We start from the raw sequence: 23,413 nt of genomic DNA on the forward strand, positions 1-23,413 counted from the left end.
AAATTTTTAAATCCACTTTTTTCCCTCTCAAATACTTAATTAGTCACTTTTAGACATTTTTGATATTACAGCTTTTGTCCTTAGGTGGAGCTGTTAAAGTTAAATAAGTGTGAATATCTGTCAAATACAGTTCTTGCAAGAGTGCATGTACATTTTATATATTGCGAGAAAAGCATAATTAATAGCTAATTAGGATAATGAAAGTAATATACACCAGCTGTAGAGAAGACCTTGTGGAAAATTAGTATGAATTAGATAACAAGTGATTTGGTCAAAGCAAGCTTGTTGAGAATTAAAACAGTGGACATGTGGAGGGACAATCGGTGGCTGTCTAGCTCCTACACCTAGGGAATAATTTAATCAAGTTTGCTGTTGTGATACTCAGGGTTTCAAGCTGTTCCATTTTCACAAGTCAATAACTTGGGATTTGGGCCTCGATTTGCAGCATTCCTTTATGGTCAAGGTTTCTTGTTGAGATGGTCACTTATCAAGTAATTTAATGAAAGCATCTCTATGTATAAGAATGGAAAAGTAATCAGAGATCTTGAGTATTCTGATTCACGCTCCAAATCTTCCAGATACCGTTTAATTAATAGAAGTCTAATGCTTGTTACGTAACTCATCTTTTATTTAGTGTTGATTGGTTGGCAATATTCCAATTTTCTTATTTCTTCCAAATGTTCACCAGAGTTTCTTATTTTAAGAAACTGAAATTCAGTAGTTGCTTGGTTAGCTTATATTGCTATATTTTGAAGCAACACGTATATAATAATTATGTTCAAGTGTTTTGCATACATCATGCTATTTAATCATCACAACAGTAAGGTGTAGGTGTCATCACCCTCATTGTCATTCTCCCCAGTTTCTGATGAGATTGCTGAGCCATAGACAGGTTAAGTATTTTGCGCAAGGTTACATAGATAATAAGTGATAGACCCAAGATTTGAACACCAGTACTCCACCTCCAGACCACTTGCTTTTAACTGGTTTATGCATATATTGATAATGTTGTAAATGAGCAGATTACATCCTTTTTGTTTATAATGACCTGAAGACATAGAATAATTGTAGTTTTTTATGAGGTATGAGTCATGTTGCTTAATTTACTTCATTGATTTTTATCAGAAGTTACTATAAATGTAAGTAACACAGCAATAATCTGTGTGATAGGTATTTTTTTTCCCCTATCCATTAGGGATTATTAATTGATGAGCTTTGAAAATCATCTGTTTTTTATTTGCTTTTAAGCAGTCATGTTTAAGCCATAATCTGATCCTGAAGTCTCTGTAGATAAATAGAAACCTGGTCCACTGACATTACTCAGTAGAAGGTTTGTCAATTACGTTGTCATGAGTCTGCCCTGAGAAACTTACCCAGCATAAATATAAACCTCAATTATGGTTTAAGTTTTAATGTATCTAGCCTGGATGAAAGCGCTGGAGTCTCTTTTTGTAATGGTCAAGAGGGACTTCATTGAATCTATTTGTTTAAAATGAGAAGAACCTGTAGATTGAAATGGGCACATGAAAAGTGAAGTCAAGCTGAGCTGTACATTTAAATCGTTGGTATGAAAAACATCAAAGTCTGTGACCCATTCTTCAGATTATCTTCTGAGTATAATAACAATTCTAATACCGACAAAAATAAACACCCCATTGATTTTCCACACTAGTTCCTTTGTAGGTGGACTACATCTGCTGACTGTGAACTGCCCTCTCAAATCCTGAGGTTATTTTTACTTTTAATGGTGGTTGTGCTTAAGATACTTGTTCTATAGATTTGCCACCAATATGTCATATTTCATGTAATTGTCAGCTGATTCTCTTCTAAATCCTCATGGGTTATTTTATTTGTAAAGTCTTATTTTACCCGATTCTCTTAGAAAAAGAAGTCTATTTTGTTCAATACACTTTAGAAATCACATTCCTGTCTAAGCAGGACTCAAGACAGGTGCTTTCTAGAAGACATCATGTTTTATATCCTACCCAACTTCCACATATTTATTTTTATAGAATTGAGAGTCTAAAAGAGCTTACTTCATTGTATTACAAATACTTTCAAAGACTTTTTTATTATTTCACTTTTTGTGCATACATATGTTAGCAAATAATTTTGACAGTAACATGGTATATTCTCTTTTAATGAGAAGGCTAGCAAAAAATCAAATGAAAAGATGATAAAATAATTTTTAACTTCACAGAAAATTTTTAAAGGAGAAAAATAATGCTTGCATATAGAGATAAAGATTAAGATGTAAGAATTGATAATCAGTTGAAATAAACTCAAGAGCTGTTTCTTTGAGGGCAGAGGGCAATAAATTTTGAAAATCTAATCTTTCAAAAAGACTTATTATTACATATAAATAAGAATAGGAATGAGAAATTCTGTGTAGAAATTAGTTAAGATATTAAATTTAAAAGAATGCCATAGAGCAGAATGGATTCTGAATGGTTATATTTCCTGCATAATTGATAAATAAATCCAAGAGTTCTTTCTTTATGAAGTATAAAAGCACAATAAACCTAAAAGACTATAACAACTAATAAGAAAGTCAGCAAAGTGACTAGAATATAGAATTAAGTATATAAAACAAATGACTTTCCTATATGCCATTTATAATGTTAGAAAATATAATGGGAAAAGGTCTGTAAAGAATAACAAAAGAGATATTTCATAATAAATATAGAGTCAAATGAATCAAATTGAATCAAAATGTTACTGAGAGATATTTTTAAAAACTTGATTAAATTGAAAGATCATTTTTCTACAAGTTTACTATAGGATGTTAAATGGAATAAAATATTGATCAGCACTTTGAAAATGGTTTCTAAAAAAGTTTATAATGAAAAATGTTCATGTTATAATGTCAAGTTATAAAGAAAAAATCCATAGAAGGAAATATGTCCAAATGTGTCACTGTTATTGGATGGTTATAGTTTTCCTTTTTTATATTCTTTCTGTGTTTTTCGTAAGACACATGAATGCTTTTGTAATGTGAAAAAATATAACTGTTCAATTTTTTAAAGTAATCTTTAAAAACAATTTAGATAAAAAGTAAGGATTTGCTTTGGCTTCTACCTGTTGCACTTGACCATGAGCAGAAAAGAAGTTCTCTCTCAATATATATATTTTATTTACATGCTTATTTTTGTTATTAATTTATACAGTTTTTAATTTTCTCAGAAAGATGTGCGGGACATCCTCACCCCAATTCAGATTGAAGCTGCTTATCACCTTGGGCGTCCCATCTTTAGGAAGCGAAGTACAGAGGAATTCCCACCACTTCAGCCAATTCTTCAGCAGAAGGAAGAAAAAGACATGATTAAAAAAACGGTAGCAGTATTTTCCTTTATTCAAAACATCATGTGACACACAAGTAAAGGATTTTTTAAATTATGGTATAATTCTGAAGGAATGAACTATATATCTGGATTTCAAAAAAATTTGTTTTTTTTTTTAATAAAAATAGATTTAAGGTATGTCTTGTTTTCCATTTTTCTTTATTTTTTATATTCCCTTTAGGATATTGAACTGAATATTTTAAAATATGCCTTTAGTCACAGCAGTAGTTTCCCATATATATAAAATGTTAATTTTCTCTCCTCTATGACTTGCTAGTAAAGACAGTATATTACTAGAGAGAATTCATAATGGAAGTAAGTTGCATTCGTGAGTTAGTTGTCCAGTGTCTTCAAGTGTGCTCAGTTTATCTTCCTCTCTCTCATTCCAACCCCCAACCCCCCTCTCATTCTGTCTCCCTCTCACTCACCCTACCCACAGATTTACTCATGACTTTTTAGTCCGATTCCCTTGCAGGGTTTCACTCACTTATAAACATATGTATTTATGTTACACAATTTCTCTTCTAAATTTCATTACGTACTTTTCAGCCACATCTGATAATCGGTGCATTTTAAGATGTGTCCTGCATTCTAACTGTCCTGCTCTTTTCTAAATTTTCCCAAAATATTTCAGTTTCACTGACATTGTATTTATTCTTAGTAGCCCTGTTGTTCAGTCCTTTACCGTCCAGCAACACAAAGACACATAGTCAACAGGATGTGTCTGGGCATGGTGAAAAGCATTCATTAATTTAGTCCACTAAAGGCCACACAGAATGTAAAAGATGAAAGGGACATTTAAAGGTCTAGTTTATATCCTGTCCAGACAAAATTGCCCCTAAGTCATTTTAAGATATTTGAGCTTAAAATCACCACTGTCTAGGATACTAGATCAAACCAAGATAACTTAAGAGCAAATTTTCTCTATACTCTTATATGAAAATATTTATGGAAGTTAATTTTTTTGCTCTGTGTTGAACTTGAGTTTTTAATACCAACCATTTTTAAATGTATTTAATGAGCATGCTAATAATATTGATTTGATCATCATATACTGTACACAAATACTGATAGTCAACTCTGTACCCCATAAAAATGTATGATCAGTTTTATTTCAATTAAAAAATAAATCTTAAAAAAATGAAAATCTCGATATTTCAAGTACACAAGGCAAAACCTTAGCAATTTGTAGTTATATTAGAATTATCTACATTTTGATTTTCAGAACAAACCTGCTTACAAATAGGAGTGGCAAAAAAAAAATCATGTTTATTTAATCATTTAAAGAAAGGTTTATATTTCTGCCCCAGGTATAGGTAGTCTGTGGTCTGGTATGCTATTTAATAGTGCTCCAGTAACCTCCCACTTTGTGTGCTGGTGCCTTCTCTGACTTTCTAGATTTCTCTGTCTTCTGCATCTTTTTCTCTTTAACCTATTCCTGTTATATTCCTGTCTTTTTCTCTCTCTCCATTTTTTCTTTTGTCTAGCTCAGACCTCAGATCTTCCCATGTATCTTTAGTATCTACAGATCCTATTAAAATGCTCTGAGTTAAATAAATTTTGGAATCCTTACTATCATTTAATTTTGTTCAATGTTTCCTCAAAGTAAAATTTCTAAATTTCTACGTGTAGCTAATTTCAGTGAATATGTCCTGCCATCTGCCAAAATTAAGTACGTGTCATGCTTGTGTGTAACAAATGGAGCCAAACTGCAGCACCAGAAAATTGAGAGGAACTCGGTGAAGAACATCTTGCCATCTTATATTCCCCAATTTTCTGTGTAGTGCCTTTCTTTTAGCTTTTTTCTCAAACCTTATTTTACTTAACAAATTTGGGCTTTAAATTTTATCTATGGGAAGAACTTACTTCCTTTAGCCCTGCAATTACATATCATTTGAACCTACTGACTAATTATCAAATTCAGCTCTTGGAAAGAGATAAAATAAGGAGTTATCAATTTGGTGTATTTATTTCATTTTCTTCATGCACCACAGATGTCTTATTCTTTAAAATGTATAGCAACAAACCTACTGATTGAACTAAAATAAAAAAAAATTGTCATATTGTTTTCCAGATAAACTTTGCAAGGTTTTGTACCCATGAAAATTGTTCTGCTGATCTACAGGTTTCTGCAAAAATTGGATTTTTGAAGTAAGTATAGAATGTTCTCTGTTGTTCAACAAAAGGGGTAATGTGTGCATACATATGGGTACTAAAAAAGAAAAGGACTAAGAACTAACCCTTAGGAGCTAGCAACACTTGGAGAACTGGAAGAGAACAGTGTTCTACTGAGACATATTAAATGATTTATACTTCATTCAAAATAAGTATACATTCAAGTATTATCACTTTTCAAAGAATGAGAATATATGAGTACAAAGGCTTTATGAAACATGTTTTAATCCTTTATTGATAATGAGGAAGATATTTCAGGATTTAATTGTGCCTTGGGTAATCATTATTATAATTGTAGTAATCTTTTAGATATTTTTAAGTGCCTGTTAATAGAGTTTTGGTGGCAAAATGAGCTTTCATTACGCAATGCTTAGTTTTTTATCACCCAGAAAACTGGTTATATCATTCAGACTGATGTACAAAGTAATCCATATATGACAAATTTTGAAAGGGAATCAATCATCTTGCTCTTCTAAATTCACAGAAAGGGAAACAGTAAAAAGAAAATATATGTAATATGCTTAGAATAGTATCTAACACATAGTGAAAACTAGGTAAAAATTGGTGGTGGTGGTTTTATGATGGGAAATAAACTACTGCAATTTTGTATCACATTTTGATAGCCTATATTCAAAATGTTTTGCATATCAGAGGGAAGATGTGAAAATGAGAAGCAGAAGGAGAGAATCCACACTTGATGTTGAGGGTCGATTGCATATGGGAAGTGAAAGAGGGAAAGGGGATGCATCACTGACGGCAGGAAACTGGCGAACAATTTTCAGGAGGCTGGAATGTAAAGGAAGCAAGTTTAATTTGGAGTATGTTGAATTTGGTGGGACTTTGTAGGCACTGTTCCACTTGAAACACTCTACTATAATCTAGTTCAGGATTACATTTGGAAGTTCCTCTACACATCAGTGACTTGTAAGATTGCCCAGGGTATGGTAATGTGAATTTCATTGAGAAACGAACTAAGCATCAAATTTGGGGGGACAACTTTTTAAAAGAGTTTTAAAAGAATACGGAGTCCTTGTAGGAGACTGAAAAGGTACCTTTAGAGAACTAAGAAGGGTACTAAGTCCATGGTGGAATAGCCAGTGGAGATTATAAAGATGGACTTAACATGGCAAAATTTTGTAGAGATCAGAGAGCATGGGAATTGGTATTTAAAATGTGACTGGTGGAGGAGAAGGTGTCAGTGGCAGGTTTTAAGAAAGAACTGTCAGTGCAGTAGTAGCCAAATGACAGGGTTAGTGACCAAGGAAAGGAGAGTGTACTGGGAACACATGGGTTCAATTGAAAAATTTTTATGTATTTATCAAATGTTGTTACTTAATCATAGGGAGACATAAGCGTGAGGGTCAAAGGCAGGGTAGAGAATAAATTGGAGAGAGAAACCTTTAGCTTAAATCCCAGGGGGTGCTTTTCAGTTCCCACCTGACTCTCCTCTGAAGAATTTGACAGCCCTTCACCTTCTCTTCTGAATGTCTTTCGTTTTATTTCCATTATGCCATCCTCTTCCCATTCTCCTACTTCTCTAGCTCCTCCTCCTCAATTGTCTTAGGAGAATCTTTGATTTCGGCACTGTAAATGGTCCTCCCTCTGTCCTTTCTCTCATCACCATATTTTCCTTGGGTGATCTTGCCCCCACCTGGCTTGCCTCTGCTGCTGATGGCTAAATCAGTATCTCTGAGTTCCACATGCACATATCCAATTGCCTATTACACAGGCCCTCTTGGGCGCCCCGTCGATTCAGTCTGCCCAGTCACTATCCAGGAACGATACAACTGTTAGTAACTTACCAAGGCCAGAAACCTAAGGCTCAACCTGTATTCTTCTCTCTTGTCCTGATATTCAAAATTAAGTTCTACAGTACTACCACCTAAATATATTTCTAATCCATCGTACTTTTCTATCTCTACCACCATTGCTGCCAACCAGGCACTCAGTATCCTACATGGGTCACTGTGTTCTCCCACTTTCTGTGCTACTGGCCTCTGATTTATTTTATTTTCATTATTCTACCATGATGTTTCCAGAGTGAGCTGTCTGACACACACTTCTGATAACAATGCTTCGGTGGCTCCTTTTAGACTTAAAACCTAAACTTCTCAGGGCTATTTCCAGTTCCCCAGGTCATTTGTCCATCTATGAATGCCTGTAGTTGTTTGGCCATGCCATGCCCTCCTGAGCCTCTGTATCTCTTTACTTCTTCCACTCATCTACCTGACTTTTATTTTTTTAAATCTCAGCTGTTTCCTAGGGAAAGCCCCCTTGTCTCCATCTACTTAAACCTAAGTGCTGCTGTGCCACTGGCTCCATTGTACTGTGTTCATCATTATTGAGTGTCTTCTCCACACTGTCCAGGACGCTGCTGCAAGGAAGGGTCCTATGTTTCAATCTTTGTGTTCCCAACACCTAATGGAGTGCCTGGAATGCTATAGGTGACTAGTGGTTTGCTCAGAATGGAACAAGTTCCCAAAGGACACAGCATATAATGGATTTGGACTCACAGAAGTTAAGATTCTTCTTATCTTGAGCTAAGAAGCTATGAAAAGATGCTTGACATTATTAAGATATCTCAGTGTGGAAGGAAGGCGAATGTGGAGAACTCATGGATAGCCAGAATAAAAAGCAAGTTCGTATATGGTAATTAAGAGCTCTTTAAGGATGGGTTTGGAAACTTGAAAGGAATGGGAAAAGATTCAAAATAGCCGTTATGATAAATGGGACATTGAAATTTACACAAAAATATTACTGAGAATGCTTCTTTCCTGAAAAATGAAAACACATTTTATTGAATTAAGATATTGAATTATTAAATGAACTATTTGTTTTTCTTCATTACATATTCTGTTGATAAAAACTAACCTACTTTACATTTTTAATTTGAAGTGATAATATTTTTTGTAGTCTAAATATCAAGCCGATGACGATTTTAAATGGCAGTGCTATGGGTCACATGTGTCCCCCATAAGTTTATGTATTGAAAACTTGATCTGCACTGTAACAGTATTAAGAGGATGGGAGATCCAATTATGGTATTTGAGGTGGGGCCCTTGAGAGGCGATTGGATCTCAAGGATCCTCAAGGATTGTGCCCTTGTGAATGGATTGATCCATTCATGGAGAAATGGGTTGATGGTTTAACAGGTTGTTGTGGCGTAGTTCTGATGGCTTTATAAGGAGAGCGAGTAGGCAGGTTAGCTCCCTTGCTCATGCCAAGTGTCACTATATGATTCCCTGAGTTACTGTAAGGAGTCACCCCACCAGGAAGAAGGCCCTCACCAGATGTGTCCCCTGGGCTTGGACTTCCCAGCCTCCAAACTGTAAGAAATAAATTTCATTTTTTTGTAAATCGCCCAGTTTTATAAGCAACAGAAATGGACTAATGCAGCTAGCAGAGTGTAAGGCAGTGTTTTGCAAGCCATAGTCTTTGAGCCACCTTCATGAGAATCACTTGGAATGCTATAGAAATGCAGGTTCCCAGGCCCTGTAGATCAGAATCAATTGGGACTATGCCAGAAATTAATATTAATAGGGCTCCAAATCACACTGAAACCTAAGAACCAATGTGGTGGTGGTGAAGAGCTTCAGATTTGGAATCAATCTGACCTGGTCTGAGTCCTGTATCTATCAACTTACCTGCTAGATGACCTTTTAGAGAAGCCTTTTAACCTCTCTAAACCTCTTTCCTCATTATTATGTGACAACAGTACCACTCTTTAAGGTTGTTTTAAAGATAAAATGACAAAATGCAGGCCAAGTGCGTAGTGCAAAGCCTGATACACATGAAGGTTCAATAAAAGTTGTTCCTATTTTTGATATGATCATGATAAAATTTTTTAGTTTGGCCATAAAATGAAATAGTGCTAATTCTAAACATTGTTCTACATATACATACTTGATGTCCTAAGAATGCTGCTGGTATGACTGGCTCCATAGATTTCAGTCTTAGGAGGTTTGAAATGGCATGAATGCCAGTGTAAAGCAGTAGGCACCAGACCTTTTCATATCAATTTGGAAAGTTATAGGCTATTTCTCTTAGGTAAATGATAACTTATTTGAGGAACTTTTAAATGAAAGCTCTTCTAATTAATTTCTTAGGCCCACAGAGAAAGAATCTGACAAAGTGCTTTGCAGTTTTAGTAAATTACGCTCTATCAGACAAAAATGTGTTTCTCCCACATAGGTGTCCTTTCTCTCTCCTCAGTAACAGTAGGCAAATTGTGACCATATGTTTTATGCATTCTCCTGGCTATCACTCTGCTGGAACTAATGGTATTTATGTGCCTCAGAGCTACTAACCTGTTTTAGGTAAATGTATTTACTCAGTAAAGAACATGAATTTCTGGAGACCCAAATAATAAGCCACTGACAGTACACTGAACAGTGCTTATGCACTCTGTCTCATCTTTTCATTAAGCTGAGGCTTCCTTCTGTATGTCTAAATCCTCAGGACAATAAGCCACATTCACATGGACTTCCACTGCAAAACAGAGATGAACAAACATGGCTTTATCAAGATTACAAATATAATAGTGGGTATTAAAATCAGATCTTTCATACAGACTACTGATGTAAATGACACTACTTCTGTGCCTCAGTCATGCTTCTAGGGTAAGCGATGCAGGCTTTCCCTTAATGTTTCCTATTGTGTCTGTCGGGAATACTTTTAATTGCGAGTAACAGAGTACCTGACTAATAGGGGCTTGAACAATAAAGACATTTAATTATTTTGTATAATAAGCAGTCTAAAAAGAGAGGGTGGTCATAGGTTTGGTAAGCAGCTGCCAAAGACTGGTCATTGATGGTTCTTTCCACTTCTCTTGGCTTTTTCCTCAAGGTCACAATACAGCTGCATCAGCACCAAGGTTCTAAGAAAGCAAAAAGGGGCAGGAGCAAAAGTGCTTGTCCTCTTGAGGCTGTCTTACTAAGAACGAAAGTATGCTATCAGATTTATTTTGATTAACCAGACCTGTGTCACATGCTCACCCCTGAATCTATCACAATTGAAGGAGATTGGAGTCATCATGGTCATGTTAGATTGATCATGATGCCCTTCCTGAAGCTGATCTAGAGGCTTGTCTTGTGCAGTATCATGGGAGTGCTGCCTACTCTCTGAATAATCCAGGGTTCTGATAACAGCTAAGAAGGGAAATCACCACTGAGTGACAATCATCAATGGGCGACATCTGCCACTGTGCTATTAACCCCCAAAAGAGCTAGTCTAATGAAATCATCCATTTTTAAAATGGACATTGGAGGAATATATGCCTCACTGACTTCACAAAGTTTGGGGAGGATGAATTATATGCTTTATTCACCAAAACATGCTAATTACTAATTCAGTCTTCTAAGTTCTTCTGCTGTTTTCTCCTGGACCTCGACAAGTTTGCCTTTGTTCAATAAAATCTACTTAAATTTCAAATAACCTATCCATTCCAGTAGGCAAGAATTTTTCATTATCTTTTTTTTCCCTGAAGTTAGTAGTAAAGAAAAAAAAAAAGAGGGTAAATTTTTACTTGGGGCCTGTAGGCCCCTTGCTGCAGGCTACTCTTAAATAAATGTCATGTATCTTGACACCGTAAAGTATGGCATCAGTTTACATTATATTTCGTTCTAGCATCTTGATTAAAAACAAGTTAACTGTGAAGCCCTAATTCATTTTATTGAGGCAAAGTGCATTCATTATACTGACACTTGAGGAGCAATTTCTTGCAAAATAGAACTATATCATTCACTCAGGAAAAACATAGACCCTAGTGCTGCAATACATCATTTCTCTATTTTCCTCTTTCTCTTATTAAGTTATGACTCTGTATGTACACAATACCTTGATTTGTTTAAGTTACATGGATTCTAGGCTGCTTTGTAAATTTCAAGTCTGCACTATGCATGTTTTAATGAAGAATGAACTATGAGTCCTGGGGAAAACTCAGGTTCAGTCTTGTCGCACTTCCAGATGTGCACCTGGTCCTATATTATGTCTCACTTAGAAAGCTTGTAGGTATCTTTCCAACGGCCTCTTGTTAATGAATCAAAATGCAGTAAGGTTTATATTTTTTTTAAAAAGTTGAATTGTAATTATGGTAATGTGGCAAAATAGCTTAAAAATGGAAAAGAAACCAGGAGTCTAGCTGCTGAAATGTGAACGTTGTGTTTCTCTTTAATTTGCTGTTGTCTTGGAACCTAGCTATTTATGCAGTGCTTTCACCTTCTGTTGCTTGTCTAAGTGCCAGCTTCTTTCCCAAAGGTGTTCAGTGACTAATGCTTTGGTTACAAGCCAGAATATTTTATAAACGTCTATTTCTAGGCAGCTCTTCTACAAGTCTTAATTAAACTTTAATGTCAAGCTGAAGTTTACTTTTAGAGCTGCTTAGGTTCTTTTAGTTGTAACATGATTACAGAGCAGTAGAGGGAATGTAGGACAGTCATGTTCCCACACATTTCCTCTGTCCCATTTAACACAGTGCCACCAAGGAGATGCATATTCACCTAACTCAAAGGTTTACAGCACAGGGATGGGCGAATCACAGTCATCCCCTAAACTGTTGGGATGGTACACCATCACTCAGTTAAATTCTTCCACCCTGAGAAGAAAGCCATAGTTTAGAATTACTGCTTTGTTAGTTATTGTACATTCTTCCAGCAATATCCAGCTTCTGAAACCTAAGGATCAGAAGCTAGAGATGGTGCATACAGAAGTGTTCTTCAGTCCTTTCTCCTCCATGTCTGGAATACAATCAAGGAATTATGAGGACTGCAGGATCATTTTCTCTAATGCTGTGTGGCTTCTGAGGGTGAATAACTGTATCCTATGCTATCTGAAATAATGAAGCCTCCATTATAGTAAGAATACTATGAATAGGTTTTAATTAAATATAGTAATATTTTGTTCTATGTTCATTTTGAAATTAATTATGCTCATCAGTCAGATTGCTCTATATAGGAGCCAGCACACTTTCCATGAGGGAATAGATAGTAAATATTATAGCCTTTGTGGGACAGAGATATCTGTCTCAAATACTCAACTCTGCCATTGCAGTACAAAAGCAGAGCATGACTGTGTTCTAATAAAACTTTATTTACAAAAACAGGCAAACATGAGTATCTGGCCATTAGGCAATAGTTTACAGACCTCTGCTCTCTTATATGCTTGCTTTTTATATAGCAACTGTGCAGTATATTTTATGTTATTTAAAAATATTTTCTTATAGTGTATTTTGTTATGTAAATATAGTTCATTAGTATAACTTCAGCCGATTGCCAAAATAATCCAACATTGAGATTTTAAGGAATTAATCCTGGACTGAAAAAAAAAAAAAAAACATAAGAATCTGCTCACAGATAAAAAGATATACATAAAGATATATATATACATACACACATCCAACAGAATTACATATATATGTTCACCAAAAGACTATAATGTTTCCAAATTGGAAATTGCCAAAATTACCATTGATAGTTGAATGATAAATGAAATGTGGCATATTCATGAAATAGAATATATACACCAGTGAGAATAAGTAATTTTCAACTACATGTACCAAAATAGGTTAATCCCACAAACAAAATTTTGAGTAAGAGAAGCCATACACAAAAGGATCAGATACTCAAGGATTATATGCTCTGTGATCCCATTTATATAAAATACAAAACTAGGCAAAACCAGTTTATACTATTAAAAATCAAGGTAGTGGACTGGGGCAATAACTGGAAGGAAGAGGGCCTAAAGAGTTTTTCTATGGCTCTAGTAATATTTGTTTTCTTCATCTGGGTGCTGGTTTTATGCATGAATTCAATTTGTAAAAATTATTGAGCTATATGCTTAGAATATGTGCATGTATCTGTACATATGTTATACTTCGATAAATAAGTTTCAAGTGGATAAAAATCAAAATAAGAGGGGAAGAACTTTTAAGTATTAAGTGAACTGTCCAGTTTCTTAGAGCTATATTAGAGTTATAAAAGTAAAGTGTCAAAAATCATGATTTTATTTGTACATTCATACTTAAGAATTAATAATTTACTTCTCAAAAGCCACACTCCCTTTCCAGTATTTATTTTGCCATGGTCCTATGATGATGCCATTAACTTTTAGGTCGTTTCAATAGGTGTATTACCACTAAAATGTTAGGTTGTATGAGTGGGGTACAGATTGCATGAATGTGGTAATGTTAGATAGTGACTTCATCTTAATGAAACATTAGGAATTTGTATACCATCACAGAACAAATAAACATGGCTATGAGGCTGTATAATTTGACAGAACTTATATTGATGATTTCATGTACTTTTAACAGTCAATAACTTATCCAGTAATTTCCCCTGTTTTTTTGACATGTTCCTTGGGTATAACCCAACCCTTCTTTATGTTTGATACATACACATACATTTCTGAATAGTAACTGTGTTGCTGGGCTCTGAGAAAATGATAATCATGATCCAGCATTTCCCTCTGAGAGAACTTCGTCTAGTGGTAAGAGAAACAGTGATTTGACATCGTGAAAATATTTTATCATAGAGATGCCCAGTGTGCCTTGGGAGAGGGAGAAGCCACCACAAGCAGTGCAGGGTGAAGGGTTTTTTGCAGTGAGTAGCAAGAACTTCTAAGAATTATTGATGTTTAAGCTGGATCTTGAAAAACAAGTGTACGTTGGCCAGATGTATAAAGAGGAAAAAATGTTAATGGCAGAAGGATAGCTCGAGGTAAGATACAGAACATCTTGGTGTGTTTGGAAACGTGTTTGTAGATAAATAAGGCTGAAGCAAGAGAAAGAACTGTGCAGTGTACAGGAGGCAGAGGCCAGCTTTTGAGGGCCTAGATGTCATGCTAAGGAGTTGAAACTCTTGAAGCACTAGAGGAACTGAACAGGCATGTGACATTATCTAGTCTGCTTTCTTGAAAGTGACCCTCTGGTAGTGTGAAGATTGGAGAAGAGGGGAAGGAATGGAGACAGAAATCAATTAGGGGTATAATCCAACTTAGCTCAGGTTCAATCACAATATTTTCAGATTTATTTTATTTAAAAAGAAAAAAACCTTAGGGCCGGCCTGTGGCTCACTCAGGAGAGTGTGGTGCTGATAACACCAAGGACCTGGGTTCGGATCCCTATATAGGGATGGCTGGTTAGCTCACTTGGGAGAGCATGGTGCTGACAACATCAAGTCAAGGGTTAAGATCCCCTTACCAGTCATCTTCCAGTCATCTTTAAAAACAAAAACAAAAAACCTTCCTTGGAACAACCTACATAATCAGAATAGTAGAAAAGCAAAAAGCAACATGCCTTTATTCCCCCCCAGCAAAGGTTGATCCCTTCCCTGGACTCTCAGAGCCCTTTGCTCATAACTGTTTCCGTGCCTTTATAATATTTGTTTATATTTATTTATAATCTGTCCTTCACTGTATCGACGTCAGGAGGGAGTGAGGTGTGTTTTAATTGTTTTGCTATTGGGGAGCAGTGAGCACAGTGCCTGACTTATTGTACAGGAACTTCCAGTTATAGTCAGTCATTTGCACATCTTCAAGAAATGTTTAAAAACAGACGTTTCAGAATGTGTTCTTAAACTCTGTCCTTACATACCCTTTGTCTTTAATCAGTTTACAAATAACTATGAAATAAAAGCCTACTCTTGGCTTAATATTTTCATAAGTAGTTTATTCAAACAATAATCTTCTATACAAATGTTGACCAGAATGGCAAAATTTAAACATTATTGAAGAAACTTTCTAAATCCTAAAGTGCTAGGTGAATATTTACCTTTCCTGTGGTTATGACTATCCTCACCTGATATTTTGCTTTGGGTCACATCTTTCTCTAGTTTGAACTAATTTTTCTAAATTTTAAATTACTAGATATTTAAGAACTTGCTGCCTTTGGGGAAAGTTTATAAAATCATAACATGCTATAACTGAAAGTTTTCTTTAGCATTCAGTTATTCTAACCTCCTCATTAGAAAAGAGAATGGGCTGTGTAGAAATTTGCAATTGCTTTCAGCCTTAAGAACATTCTACCTGTGGCCTTTGAGTAAGTGCCTTAAGCCTCAAGTTCTTTATGTTTAAAACATTCTGCGGATTTCATGGAGTGTGCATGACCCAAATCATCACTGAAAAGTAGTTATTGTTATTACAGATGGGGAGGCCCAAGCTTAGAAATGCTAAATGACATCCCCACCCCAAAGAAGTGGGGCAGTGCCAGGATCTGAACCCACTTATATGTTTGGATTTGCAGCAGTCTTTTCTTTATAATTCACAGGATGGTAAGCATTCCTGCAGATATGTCTTGAATTTGGCCTAGTTACTGGCAGAGGTGACCAACTGGCCTGCTCCAGAAATTAACTGTAGTCCAACAGATTTTAGTACGAACCACTTGCTGGGCATAGGATTTCTTCCCTAAGCCTTCCTCACTTCTGTCAAACACTCTCTCTATTCTCTTCTTCTCCCAGTTTCTCCCATTTTTACTTTACCCCTTGCTTTGGGCAGCAGTTACTTAAATGTCTATTCAATGACTGAAAGAAGAAAACTTCTTTGCCTTTAGAAACATTGCAAAGTAATGAGGAAAATGTTAAAATTACAGAAATAAGGTTAAGCAGAAAAGTAAAACAGAAAGACAAGTTTAATTATCACTAATTAAAAAATAAACTTTTCCTGGGTAATAGCTGACTGAATTTATCTGAAACATGAGAAATGGAGAGTTCTTTTTATATAGGGGTTTATATCTGCTTGCATGGGGTCATTCCCATTGTGGTAGTATTGCTAAATTAATATTTTATGATCAGCATAAATTTCATATATATGAAGATGAGATCTTTATTTCCTAAACAAGAACTAAGTAACACTGCATCATTTTTCAGGCCACATGAAAATAAAACCTATCTTGCTGTTGGGAGTATGAAGACGTTAATGTTGAATGTGTCCCTGTTTAATGCTGGAGATGATGCGTTTGAAACAGCTCTGCATGTCATGCTACCCACAGGTCTTTACTTCATTAAGATTTTAGACCTAGTAAGTACTGAAAGCTATAATAGCATGATACTACTTAGTATTTTACTTAACTTTTTTTTAAAAAAAGAAATGGTATAATTTACTTCATTGATGTAGGGTATAAATAATCGGGCTACAAGTTTTAATATTTATCATGCAGGTTTCTGGTTATTTCAAGACGTTCTCCATGCCTCTGTTCAGGATGGCAAATTCCTAGGGAGCTAAATTGAAAGGCACCAACCAGCTCCCTGCTTCCCAGTGCTAGGAGAGCAAGCTGCCTGGTTTCACACTGTCACTGCCGCATCCTTATCTGGTACAGGGACAAGGTGCATGCTCCTCTTGGCTGGGGTCTTTGCACAAGGAACATTGGTCCTCCATGCTGGGCTCCCAGAGTTACTGCTCTTCATTTTAAGTGCACATTCTCAGCATACTTCCCAAAGGACCTCCAACATGTCAGGGTCAGCAATTCTCCACAAATTCTGAAATCTTAGCGTCAAGCCAGTTCTTAGGCAAGTTTCTCTTTTCCCACAAGAATTGGGAGTACTCAGAAACCTTTACTTACCACTGTGCCTCAGTCATGAGCACTTAAATCCATCAGTGAGATATTAATAAGGCCGAGTTTCACTTTCTCCTTTGATATTTCTCTATACCTTACCATGTTTACCCATCTCTTATCCAGGGACTACCTCTTCACACCAGGGGCATTTGAGAGAGGATTTTGACCTCTCACAAATATCTGTTACTCCCTTTCTCTAGAGCATTGGGAGCCTATTTGCAAAAGTAAGAGGGGAAACTCAGATATGCATGGAATATGTTTTTAAAATATGTTATACCTATTGTGATTACAATCATTGTGATTAAATACCCTAAATACATTCTTACATACCAGACAGGAGTAGGCCAATGAAATATGGACCTTACAGAGTCTGTCCCATGATTTTTCAAGGAGTTAGGCCTTGAGTCAAATAAGGATTATACCAAGATGAATGAAAGTTACAAATCCAGGAATTTTTTTGTGAAGAGTTTACATGAATATCAGGATGTATGTACACACACGTATTTATATCCTTTGTTTATATTTCTATTTATTCCAAAAGTAAAGAGAAAACAGTTTTCCAGAAAGTAAATACTTATGGGATGATATTCTTTTCAAAAACCACTTATGGGATGATATTCTTTTCAAAAACCACCAAAAACATATGTTACGAACTTCTTATTCCTTTCCTACCCAAACCAGTTGTTTCATTTTTTCCTTTTAGGAAGAGAAACAAATAAACTGTGAAGTAACAGACAACTCTGGTGTAGTAAAGCTTGATTGCAATGTTGGTTATATATATGTAGATCATCTGTCAAGGGTAAGCATTTAGCATTTATTGTTTTTGTTTATTAACATGAATTTTTTCTATTTTCCCTTGTCTTTATGTTGCATACAAATATGTAACATTTATCTTTTTCTTTTTTACTTAGTGTAGGTAGCTAAGTGATGAAATAAAACCTAAACCAACCGGGCTTGAAATCTTTGAGCTTTGTGTTTGTATTCTTGGCAATGTTCACTGTTTTAAAGAAGGGGGGGACATGTTTATGTCAAGATGGCCATGTGAAAGTGTCAATCAGAATTCCTCTCCCCCTACTCACCCTTCCCCAACACTTCCCCCACCCCACCCCAGGTGGTCCTGTCTGCCAGGCATGTTACTTCTGCTGTACAAAAAGGTGTTTTTGGCAAGAGTCCTCAAGTTGTGAAAGCGTTTCTAATCTTGTCAGTCTGGACCTGTCTGTCTTCATATTCAGAGTAGGCTTTGTCTCTAAATGTTACTTGTGGAAATGCTATTGGTGTACAGTTGAGCTATGCATCTATAATTAACAATAACTTATTGCTTGTTATCAAATGACTAGAAGAAAGGCAATCAAATGACCTCATCACAAAGAGATGATTAAGTTTTTCAATGATGAATATGCTAATTACTCTGATTTGATCATCACACATTGTGTACATGTATTGAAATATAACTCTGTACCACACAGATATGTATAATCAATGTTTCAATTAAAAAATATAAATTTTAAAAATGAATAAAATTGCCACAAACTCAACAGCTCACCTGTATCTTACTGCCTGGTGAGAAGCAGCCTATGCCTCTAGAATAGTTTCAATTCTACATTCCATAGAACATAAACTATTAAGAGAAATTAAAGTTCAGATTATGAAAAATATGTATTTTAGATTATATAAAAAAAAGGCTTCCCTTCTGTGTTTTACAGATAGATATTAGCTTTCTCTTGGATGTGAGTTCACTCAGCAGAGCAGAAGAGGATCTCAACATCACAGTGCATGCCACCTGGTATATTCCATTGTGAAAAAAAATAGTTGTACTAGAGAAATTATTCCGCTGTATTTTGAGGGGGGGAACTTTAGGAAAAACCATGAAGTAGTGGTCCATTAACTGTCTGGGGAGAAAACTTTTCCTACATGATTTATTGTTTTTTTTTTTAAAAAAAAACAAAAACAAAAAACAAGAAAAGCACAACCAAAAAAACCTGTCTAGCTTTAGAAGCAAATAACAGCTTTAAATGAGGAAAGCACATTTCTACCAACCCTGTCCTAAAAATTTCTTACCACCACATCTGTTTTTATCCCCACTTTCCAAAAAGCATTAAACAAACCTCTAAGTATGATAGGTATACATGGTATGTAATTAGTTCTCTCTGAAGATTAATTTTGTGCTTGATGGACTCTAACGGGGTGTTTTCTATTCATTTCTGTAGTGAAAATGAAGGGGAAATGGATGCTTTAAAGCACAGCAAAGTGACTTTAGCTATTCCTCTCAAGTATGAGGTTATGCTCACTGTTCATGGGTAAGTAGATATAGAAGCTTCCTGTGAAGTTTCAGTTCCATTGCTTCTTACATATTTAAAAACTTAAAAAATAAATTAAAGGGATACTATACTGTTTCTGTCTCTTAACAATTACCTCAGTGTTGCTGTTCCTTGCTTAGCTGTTCATTATTTTAATACACTCTATAATCATCATCAATATTACATACAACTAGTGCCCAGCAGGAGGAGGATATTTTAGTGGAAGAGCCCCAGTAAGATTCTAGCAGGCCACGCTCAGCCTTTCAGTCGTACACTGTGCAATCCAGGGGCACCTGGAATCGGCCAGTGCGCAGTTTGCATAATCATACCTGGTGGTCATGGCATGTGTGAAGTTCAGAGAAGTGTGAGCTCGGCCAAATCGCCACTCTCCAGAACACGCATCTACTTATGTGGCAAATGGATTGCGACCTGAGAGAGCTGGCCACAAGGTGTCCCTTGTGCACTATAAAGCTATGAGACTGATATATACCTCTGAACTTCCCGAGTTCCCCAACCACAGCCCTGGTCCCAGCATTCGTTGCTTTCTCACAATTTTAGTAATTGTTTGAGTGGATTCTCCTCTGATTCAAGAGAGAGATGTGTAGAGAAAGAATAAAAGGGAGGATTAAGAAAAGCTTTAATGACTTTACTGGAAATTAAGCAGGCTACATTTTTAAAGCTAGAAGATATGAGATATCTAGAAGATATGAGATATAAAACGAAATAGACAGATGAGCTTTCTTGTTGCTCCAAATATAAACCATCCCTCAATTGTTTTAACACCTATAAAGATGACATACTGTTATATACACGTAAAATGACAGCATCTGAAACTGACGGAATTGAGTACCAAGCTTGTTAGATAAAACAAACGGAAAAAAGGAGGCCATTCACAGGAGAGTAGACATAAAAAGTCATTGGGTAAAAGTTGATTGCAAGGTTCCTGGTTTTGAATGTCTGTCTCATCATCCTTCCTTGATTTTCTTATGATAGTGCCCTCCTGTTTTTTCATCATTCATGTCTCGTTGTTTTGGGCAAGGAGTGGTCTACAACTATTAAACTGCCTAAATCTACACCGTTTGAATATCTCTAGTTTCTTTCCTGTTTAATGGGTCCCTAATTTGGTATTGCCTAATATTAGCTGCCAAATATAAGCATTTTGAGTAGATTTCCCTCGAAAAACATTTCTTAAAGTTCATTGCTGACTATACATATCTCTAATCACAGGTTAAAAAAAAAAAAAAAGTGTCAACCTTGCATTCTAACAAAAATTTTGCCATACTTCTCAGTGTTTGAATTGTTCCCTAGACTTGTTTCATTACAAATAGCCAGCAGGAATTGGGGAATGGAAAGAAACAACTCAAAAATAGGTTAGATTGAGGCATAAGAGACAAGCTAAAGATGTATCCTATATTTGTCAAACTTACATGAATCATTTAAGAACTGAAAGAGAAGAAATGGTGAGCAAAATGAACCAGGCACAGTGTTGGCAAAGGCAAGAAAAGGATATTGGTGAGAACAGGTACTGTCACCCAGGTCAGAGTACACAACTTTCTATTATATTTTTCAATAAAATTCTTATCATGAAACTGAAAGTATTCCATGGTGCCTCTTAAATATGCTATAACCCAGTCTGTAGAGAAATACTGTTTATAACACATCATCGAAGAAGATGGTTAACTAAATTTGAATTTTTTTCTATCAGGTTTGTAAACCCAACTTCATTTGTGTATGGATCCACTGATGAAAATGAGCCTGAGAACTGCATGGCAGAGAAAACGAACTTCACTTTCCATGTAAGAAAAGTGAATTGTGTTGATGTTTGTAACAACCTCAAAGGATATTATGGATGCATTGTTCCAGAGGATATCATGTACCTATGATGTCCCTCAGCCCTGGCTGGCCAGGGATGGCTGGAAGAGGGCTGTGGCACTGGGTCTTTGTGCCGCCTCTTGGGCTCCTGCTGCCTTTCTACTATCTCTCTTGTCTCTGGTATTTAAGCCCATTTTTCCCTACAGGACAGGTGGGAAAGAGCATGCAGGAACAGAGGTAATGCCTGAAATAGGCAAAGTTGTAGCATGAGCTGAATTCGCTAGAGATGCACGCAGAAAATAGGATAGGCCAAGGGAAGGCACCTTTGGGTGCAAATCAGTGAAATCTCTTTTTGGTTCAAACTTTATGAAAGCCTTAACATAACCAAGTAAAGGAAGTACTTACCTCCCTGTTTCCATTTAAAGTTGATTTGCTCAGCTTTTCAAGCCCTAGATTCATGAACTGTGACAAGTGCTTTCTCAACTATTAAATAATCTCTTAAAAAAGTAAAGAGTACTATCATTATCCAGAAGTATTAGTAGACTGACATAAAGCTAAATTTAAAAATTTTTACTGTCAAACAGATTTTTATTGGGTTTTGGAGAAAATACAACAGGTTTTTGAATACTTTTTGAAAAATGCATAAGGAGATGATATTTCCACAGATGTTGGTGAAGAGTAAATTTCCACAAAAATATTTCTTGAACCAAAAGTACTATCCAAATATTCTCGGAGTTATATAGCAATCTACAGAATGTGAGTGAGTGAGTCAGTCTTGGATTAGGTGTATTTTGTAAGGCAGTGCTTTTCAAAATATTTCTTATAATCATGGGTGCTTATTTTTCTGGGCCCTGCTGCAGATCTGTGGAAGAAGAATACCCCTGAAATCCTATCAATTCTGTATATTCTTAAGTTTTTGTTACACTAGTACACACTAGTGTTGAAAAAGTTTGACCCTCCACTTTGAAGTCCCATCAAATACTCTTGTTAGAACTCTATGGAGTATTGTGCTTTGATAAACTAAAACAGAAACTGAGCTGGACTCTAAAAAGCCTATTTATTAATTTATAATTAATAGATAACTATTTTAATTAATTTATAGTGGAATGACTGGGACTAGGGATACATGCAGTAAGTAGGCTTGGCAAGTCTGAGTATGTAGATGTTCTTGGAGGTCTAAGTGTTACTGGGTGAATAGGTATGAAGCATAATTGTAATTTAGATTGATTTACTGGCATCTGGGAGACCTCGTCTACAGTATTGAGCACTGCTGAGTACCCGCTGCTGACATTTCCTCTTGCAACTGCCCTGTGTTTTCACAGCCTGGCAATTGCCACCTGTCCCAAATCCAGGAACACTCATTCAGAAGATCATTGTGAGCCATCCTTTTTCATTCTGGTATTGTGGCACATCTTTTCTTCTGACTTCTTATAGTTGTGCTTTTAGGAGGCAGTAGTTTGGCCTGATCTCCTTTGTCAGGAATCTGTGATCCCCAGATTTATTAATAATAATGAAATATCATCTCCTTATGCATTTTTTGAAAAGCATTTTTAAAATCTGTTGTATTTTCTCTAAAACCCAATAACCTCACCTTTTCTAATTTTTCTGAGTTGCATCAGCATTATAATTACCCTGAATAAAAATACATTTTTATTCACTTACCACTGATGATTATCCTCTCAGCAAGGAGTGATTTTGTGAAAACACAGGATTTAAAATTAGAATACCTGGGTTTTGGTCCTAACTCCTGTCACTTTTTTCCCCCCTGGGGGGTGTGGTGCGGGAGGGGTGTAGCTGGCAGCCAAGGAGATCTGAGCCCTTAGTGTTATCAGCATCACGCTCTCCCAAGTGAGCTGGTAACCAGCCAGCCCTCTTGTCACCTTTTCACTTTCATCTTAGGAGCATCATTAACACCTGTTAGCATCTTCCTTGGCTGGTGAATAGTGAAACGACTCACCTCACAGGATGCTCATGAGGACCAATTGGTCATGTTTTTCAAATATCTAATGTTGTAAACAAAAAATAACAAATGTTATTGATGTCTCTTTCTTAAGACTATTTCTGCCATAAACCATCAGTCTAGACTTTTGGCCTGAAAAATACCAAAAAGAGAAGGCTAGGAATAATGACTAGAGTTTTAAATTATTAGCAAACTTTTAAAATTCCGACTATGGATATTCTGTCCACCTTTATAGCTGCCAATTACAAACCTCTACCACTATAAATGGGGTATATGGGGTCAT

At 35.9% G+C, this 23,413-nt stretch overlaps 1 protein-coding gene across 1 annotated transcript in view; it reads left to right on the forward strand.

Moving 5' to 3' along the window:
- The window catches only part of ITGA4 (integrin subunit alpha 4), a 74,198-nt gene that overhangs the window by 45,973 nt on the left and 4,812 nt on the right, over positions 1-23,413 (forward strand). Inside the window, exons 16-22 of the mRNA XM_063114882.1 lie at positions 3,184-3,333; positions 5,416-5,492; positions 16,376-16,526; positions 17,765-17,860; positions 18,765-18,844; positions 19,269-19,358; positions 21,064-21,154. Of these exons, the coding sequence (XP_062970952.1) occupies positions 3,184-3,333; positions 5,416-5,492; positions 16,376-16,526; positions 17,765-17,860; positions 18,765-18,844; positions 19,269-19,358; positions 21,064-21,154 (735 nt within the window). The remainder of the gene's footprint in view (positions 1-3,183; positions 3,334-5,415; positions 5,493-16,375; positions 16,527-17,764; positions 17,861-18,764; positions 18,845-19,268; positions 19,359-21,063; positions 21,155-23,413) is intronic.

This window comes from Cynocephalus volans, chromosome 1 (assembly GCF_027409185.1).
Source record: "Cynocephalus volans isolate mCynVol1 chromosome 1, mCynVol1.pri, whole genome shotgun sequence".
Classification (NCBI taxonomy): domain Eukaryota; kingdom Metazoa; phylum Chordata; class Mammalia; order Dermoptera; family Cynocephalidae; genus Cynocephalus; species Cynocephalus volans.